The sequence below is a fragment of the Elephantulus edwardii genome, unplaced genomic scaffold (assembly GCF_000299155.1).
Source record: "Elephantulus edwardii isolate Elephantulus edwardi_28Jun2011 unplaced genomic scaffold, EleEdw1.0 scaffold00001, whole genome shotgun sequence".
NCBI classification, from domain to species: domain Eukaryota; kingdom Metazoa; phylum Chordata; class Mammalia; order Macroscelidea; family Macroscelididae; genus Elephantulus; species Elephantulus edwardii.
This window is the reverse complement of record NW_006399751.1, coordinates 46,900,321-46,907,685: the sequence shown is the minus strand read 5'-3', so window position 1 is coordinate 46,907,685 and position 7,365 is coordinate 46,900,321. Positions and strand designations below refer to the sequence as shown.

Here is a 7,365-nt window from a genome sequence, read left to right as displayed (position 1 = left end):
ACCATGGACTGCTAAGAAAACAAACAGATTCATCCTGGAGAGGGTTAAACTAGGCTTCTCCTTAGAGACAAGGATCCTGAGGCTTCGTCTGACGTACTTTGGATATGTTGTAAGGAGGGACCGGTCCTTGGAGAGGGACATCATGCTTGGGAGGGTGGAGGGACTGCACAGGAGGGGAAGACCCTCTATAACGTGGATTGATTCAGTGACTGGGGTAATCGGGCTGGGAATGTAAGAGACAGTGTGAATGGCACAGGACAGAGCAGAGTTAAGGGCTGTTGTACATAGGGTCGCTATGCGTCACAAGCAACTCAATGGTGCATAACAACAACAACATATACAATTGTTAGTAAATTTCCCCCCAGTCCTTTATTCTAACTGCCATTGTCTGCTCTCTTTAGATAGACCTCTTAAATCTGTACAGTCCTTGAAACAGTTTTGGTTTTGCAGCATTACTTCATATGTATTTTTTTAACAATGATTGTATGTTTCTTAAGATCCCAAACATGTCGGACAAGAGTGATTTAAAAGCTGAGTTGGAGCGTAAGAAGCAGCGGTTGGCCCAAATCAGAGAGGAAAAGAAGAGAAAAGAAGAAGAAAGGAAGAAAAAGGAAGTATGTTTGATTTTTTTTCTTTTTAAAAAATAAATTTAGTATAAAATCATGGGATTTTATTTCACTGCATATAGTTTTATGTAATAATTTGAGAGTAATTAAAAACCAAATGTTAAAAAACTGCGGTTATGGTTGTAAAGAAGCTTTCCTAAAACAGGTATGTCTTAGCTGACTTTAATACTGAACTTGTATATGGCCTAACCAGTAGCCAAAAAGTCTAAAGATCTTCTAGGTAAGATAAGAAATACTTACAGAAAAATTGAAGCTATGGTTTATATGTAGCATTGTGATGATACTATAAAAACCTGAAGTTTAAGAATTTTCTTGTTTCTGAGTGAACCTTTGTTATCTATTTGATTAAAAGCGAACTAAGGTATAATTCAGATTGACAGAACCATTCTAAAACAGTATCTATAGTCTTGTACACGTTAGTGCTAAAAGCAAATTTATTTATTTTATTTTTTTAAAAAAAGAATGGTCACAGCATTAAGTGGCCTCTAAGGGATATCTGTTACATGATTATATTATTTAAAGATTTTTAACACATTTAGAGGTAATGTAATAATATAAAACAGTAAGTCTGTTAACGTTGTTGGAAAAATAAAAGATCAGACTGGTAACATCATGTGTTTGACTCTTTTGGTGATTTATTTTTTTAATGGCATTAAATTAGTGATATAAAATATTTTCACTAGCAAATTCATCCCAGACAGTTGTATAAATAATAATTGTCAAGTAGAAGTAGACATTGCTTGCTGAAACTTAGGAGGATCTAAAACACTTGCAGAAGGTCTAGGACTGCAGCCTTCAATATGGATTGAAGCTCAACATCAAGAAAACAAAGGTTCTTACCATTGGTCCTATTGTCAGCATTATGATAGACAGTGAAGAGATTGAGACTGTTAACAGCTTTGGTTTGGTTTGCTCCACAATCAACAACACTCTTGGTACCAGTAGCCAGGAAATCAAAAGACTAATTGAATTGGAAAAATTTACTGCCAAGGACATCCCCAGAGTACTGAAGAGCAACAGTTTCAGTCTGAAGACTAAGGTACACCTGATCCAGGCCATGGTCTTCGCTATTACTGCTATGGATCAGGAAGCTGGACAATGACTTGGGATGATAAAAGGAGAATTGATGCCTTTGAGCTGTGGTGCTGGAGAAAAGTATTGAATATACCATGAACTGCTAGGAGAACAAACAAGTTCATCCTAGAGAGGGTGAGACCAAGCTATTCCTTTGAGGCAAGGGTTCTGAAGCTTTCTGACATACTTGGGCATGTTGCAAGGAGAGATCAGTCCTTGGAGAGGGACATTGTGTTTGGGAGGGTGGAAGGACAGCTCAAAAGAGGAAGACCCTCAATGAGATGAATTGACTCAGTGACTGGGGTGATGGGAGTAGATGTGTCAGAGACAATAAAGTTGGCTCAGGGTAGAGCAGGGTTCAGAGCTGTTGTCCATAGGGTCACTATAAGTTACAAGCAACTTGATGGCACATAACAGCAACAGCATATAAAACTTATCCCTTAAGACTTAAATTTTATTTGAGATATTTTGACTAGGCACCATTGAGGCTTTTGTTTTTTAACAAGGAAATTTTGCTAGAACTGTAAATGACTGAAATAAAACATAAAATTTTTAATAAAATATGTTCTGCACTATTAAGAACTCTGGTGGCATGTTCCTGTATGTAATGTCACATTGGAACCAACTCAACTGACTCCAGCAGGTTTTTGGAGCAGTAAATTACATGAGAGGATATTGCCCATCCTCTCTTGGAGCAGGTGGTAGATTTCAAACTGCATGCCTTTGGGATTGGAGCACAGCTTCTTATCACTAGGCTACCAAAGCTCCCTAGTGGCATAGTCCTATGCAAAAGTGAATTTTAATTTTATCAGATCTCACCATAATATTTTAATAATATAAAAATTAGACCTATAGTTTTAAAAAGAAAATATTTCCAGATACTTTTTAAAAAAACATCCTGTCCATAAAGTTGCATAAGTACAGTTGAGACTTTATATAGAAGCTTGAGATATTCACACTTTTCAAAAAAATCAAGAATGTGACCATTTATAATTTGTTGCCTCTAAAGTAAATTGCAACTTTCTCCTCTCCCAATAGCATCATGACGTTTACATCTGAGTTTTTGTTCCAGTTAGGATAAATTTCCACAATTCTTGAACCAGTAATAGCAATTCTATACCATAGATAGTAAGGATTTGAATGCACTTCCAGAAAAAGATGAGATGACTGGATGGCATGTTAACAATAGCAGCATACTTTTTCCAAGTCATCTTTTAGGGAACATTTTGTGAAACTCTTTGAGTATGCATAACAGTGGTTAATTTTTATATTTACTCAAACCCATTGCCTTCTAATCTATTTTGATTCATAGTAATCTTATAGGACAGAGTAGAACTGTCCCCAAGGGTTTTCGTAAAGTCTGTAAACCTTTATGGGAGTAGACTGCCTCATTTTATCTCTAGAAAGTGGCTAATGTATTTGAAATGCCAATCCTTGTTAGTCTCCCAATGCTTGATCCATCGTGCCACCAATACTCTTAGTGTAGATCCTAGCAGACTAGAATTCTCTTGAGAATTATTTTCACTGCATGACTATAAATCCTTAATCAATATCCAAAATTCACCATTAAGAAAGCATGCATTGTTATATTGTTTAAAAGAAATGTTTTTGTAAGCAGTGTTATTATTTAAAATGCATTTTAAAACTTGAGTATGTTTTTCTAAGCAAAAAATTGTTTCATATTATATGTAATTTTTTTTTAATGTAAAAAATTTAGACTGATCAGAAGAAGGAAGCAGTTGCTCCAGTTCAGGAAGAGTCAGATCTTGAAAAAAAAAGAAGAGAAGCTGAAGCATTGCTTCAGAGCATGGGCCTAACTCCAGAATCCCCCATTGGTAAGGATAACAGTATATCCATTTATAAGTGATAGACATATATTTTACTTATCTCCTCAATAGCTAAAATAAGTGAGCTGGCTCTCGGGATACTTTCCTTGTTTGTGCCTCTTAAACTTATTAATCCTATTTATTTGAAATTGTCTTTTCTTAGATGTGCTAATATCTGGTAATTTGGTTTGTTCTAAAAGAGCTGTAAGATTAATTGAATTTATTAACATGTACCAAACCACCCCCTTTATTTTTCCTGTTAAAAAAGTAATTTATTTTTAACAAATGTTTGTTGAGTGCCATACTGTGTTATGTTCAAAGATGCTATATTCTTGAACTGAACTATTTCCTACTATAGATTACAGGTAAAGTGGATTAAAACTCTTAAGGTACCTTAGTAATCAAGGATATAGCAGTGGAAGGTAAAACTTACATAGCCTTCGACTATTGGTAGCAGATTTTGACAGTGTTTTACTTAGTCTTGATCCTTTTCTGAAGTTATTTCTTGTAGAAGCTACTAAGTCATAAAGCTAGAATAATGATAGAAGTATAAGATAATTAATTAATTGCCTGTCAGAAAGCACTAGATGTTTAATTAAACTAGTTCTGTGCTGAAGACTGTTCTATTTGTTTGACAAGGCCCTTTGCCTAGTAGGGACCTAAAATTTCAGGGCTAGTTTGTGAGTTCATTTTATCTTACTTCAGGGACAAATATCAGAGTTGATAGCTACATCTATGTTTTGTGAAACTGCCATCTTACTATTCTTACAGCAAGTTTTTCTTAAAAGTGCAACATGAAAAAACTGTTTCTTTCCTGATCACTTCATTGTTAACTTCTTTAAGCTCATTTTCCTTTTCCTTATTGGTAGAATTGTAGACAGAAATGTATTAACTTTTAGGTCTTTAATTAATAATCTTTTGTTGTGTTGCATATTGTAATCTTAAATAAACTAGAATACTTTTTAATTTAAAAAAAATAAATAAATAAAGTACCCTGGTAACTAAACCAAGTTGCTTGTTAGGTGTGCAGACATTTTGCATGATCATGTTTGCTTTACCCTCAGCTTCTGTTTCTCTAAGAGGATTTTTTTTTAATGGCTTAATTTTCAGTGAATTTACTTGCTCATATTTCTCACATATTGACACACTACCATCATTGATTCTCTCTCCCTTTTTTTCTGACCCTTTTAATTAAGGTGACATTCACATAATATAAAATAGTAATTTTAAAATGAATACTCCAGGACATTTATTGCATTTCTTTAGTTGTATGTGTTTCATTTTTTCCTGTCTACTAAATATTCACTCTTGTATTTTAACATGAGTCCTTTGATCTGTTTTCCATGTAATTACTCATCAGGTTTATATATTAATATGTATATGTTTCATGTGCATAGATGTCATTCTTCTATGTCTTGTTCTATTTATTCATTATTCAAGAGCATTGTTTTGGGTGGTTTTTTTCCCCCTATTTTTTTTTTTTAATTTTTTTAGGATCTGCTCATACTGATCTATATAAATCTTGATATTTCTGACTAGATATAGACATTACTAGATAGTATTGCATTGTTTATCATATTTTGCTTAGTCTTTTTCCAGTGATAAGAACTCATATTGCTTCTGTCTCTGTTTTGTTATCACAAACATCTGCAGATAATATATTATTTATTTTTAAGGAATATGGAAGAACATCTCTGGGATGTTAATATGATGTATAAGCTTACTTAAGCTTTTTAAGTTCTTCATGTCACTCTATAAGGGTCCAAAACTTTGCTCTCCCACTACCAATGCATGAGAGAGTAACAGCTTCACTGTATCTGAATCTTCACTTGGTATTATCCAATTTTCTTTCTAAGTTTTGCAACTGTGTGAATTGAAATGGATATGTCAGAATATTTTAATATAAATGTATCTGATTACAGTGATATTAGCCCTATTTTCATATATATTATTAACCATTCAGGTTCCCTCTTCTGTGAAACAATATTGAGTTGACTATAGCTCAGAGTGACCCTATGAACAACAGATTTGAACTCTGTCCTATCCAGTGCTATTTTCATCATCTCTGACATAGTTGTACCCATTGCTACAGTCACTGTGTTAGTCCATCTCATTGTGGGTCTTCCCCTTCTTTGCTGACCCTCTGTCTTTCCAAGCATGCCCATTTACTGTTGGAATTCTATCTCTTACTGATTTGTAGTAGTCCTATTTGTATACTAGGGAGGACTTCTTTGTTTCAGTCTTCTTCAAAATAATTTTCCTAGAGTTTGCTATGTACTAATTGCCTATAAAATTCATTTTATAGAGTCCTTCATTTTTATGAAATTTACTAATTGTAACCCTTTTCTTCTGCTTTTTAGTTTTACATTTTTAAAAGAAATCCTTTCTCCCTTAAGAACATGAATGTATTTTATGTTTTATTCCACTAGTCTTATAGTTTTATCCTTCACGTTTAGATATTTAGCTGTATTTTCTGAAAAAAAATTCTCAGTATCATTTCTTAATTAGAAATTATCTATCTTATCCTTCCATGATATCTGATAATAGTTTTGTTATATGTTGTTTTGTCCACAGATGCTTCTAGACTCTATAATCTCAATATTGTTGTGTTTCCCTAATTCTATACTATTAATTCACTGACTTAGTAACTGCTAGTGAAAAATCTCACTTTCCTTTTTCATTTTCAAAATAACCTTAGATTCGCAAGCATTTTTCTTAAAAATCGTTTTAAAAATCTTCCAAATGTGTTCTACTGTTTATTTAGTTATTGTGTACTTTTCAAATCAAACTCATTGCTGTTGAGACTGAGCCAACTCTTACCTGATCTGCCCATTGGTTTTCAGAGGCTTTAAATCACATGGGTAGAGATTGCCCATCTTTCTGTTGTGGAGCCCCTGGGAGAGTCTAACTGCCAGAGAAACACTACCTTTGGGTTAGCAGTACAGCTCCCTACAGACTTCACCACCAAAACTCACTAGTTACTTCATATTGTACGTCACTTAGCATCTAAATTTTTTTTACTATTAAATTTTATTAGTGTTAATGAACATTTACAGAGATTTGGGGTTTTCATTCATTCATTGTTGCACTGTTTTCTCCACCCTCATCCCCAGTTCATTCTTCTCCCCCCCCCCCGAATGTCTGTTTTAATTGTCCAATTGCCACAGTGCTTGTCAAAGCCAGTTCTGATTAATCTCCTTTGTCAGTGTGTCCCTTGCCATTCCCTATCACTCCTCCCTGAGAGAGACTTCACCCTGATTCATAAGGAAAAGGGGATGGCGTATTCTCTTAGCTACTTCCTGCTGAGAAGGGACGCTGTGGGTTTCAGGGTGAATGTCTTCTCTCACTACTCTAAAGGGCCCCTTTGGCAGTAGGAAACACATAGATAATTATGGAGATTGATTTTGGAATTTAGATGCACTGTTATCAATTGTGCTTAGCCGTACATGTTCATATCCTTGAAGATGTATCATGGAAGTGTTGCAGCCTAGAAGATACAAATTTAACTAACAAGTTAAAAGTGCATGAGTCAAAAATTGAAAAGCAATAATATTCTGAGTAGAGGTTCTGATAGTGGCACAAATCAAGTTACAGAGGTAAGGTGGTTCCATTGCCATCCTTACTCTAACTTAATTCTTTTTTTTTTAAATTTAAATTTGTTATTAATTTCAGTGAAAATTTACAGAGGCTTTGGATTTCCATTCATTCATTGTTGTAGATTTGTCCCCTCCCAAGGCTCCCCCCCACCAGACATTACCCTCTTGGAAAAGAAAAAGATTCTTTCATTATTTTACAAACCCTCCCCCAGGTCCACTCCACCATGTAGCCATCGCTCTAGA

General features: G+C 34.4%; 1 protein-coding gene across 5 annotated transcripts in view; it reads left to right on the top strand.

The window, feature by feature from the left end:
• Positions 1 to 7,365, top strand: part of DYNC1I2 (dynein, cytoplasmic 1, intermediate chain 2) — a 73,559-nt gene that overhangs the window by 5,171 nt on the left and 61,023 nt on the right. For 3 of the 5 annotated variants that reach the window (XM_006878844.1, XM_006878841.1, XM_006878842.1), the window contains exons 1-2: positions 507 to 614; positions 3,418 to 3,535. In XM_006878844.1, the coding sequence (XP_006878906.1) occupies positions 507 to 614; positions 3,418 to 3,535 (226 nt within the window). Of the gene's footprint in view, positions 1 to 497; positions 615 to 3,417; positions 3,536 to 7,365 lie in introns of those variants that run through there. The other 2 variants (XM_006878843.1, XM_006878840.1) reach the window with 1 other exon arrangement.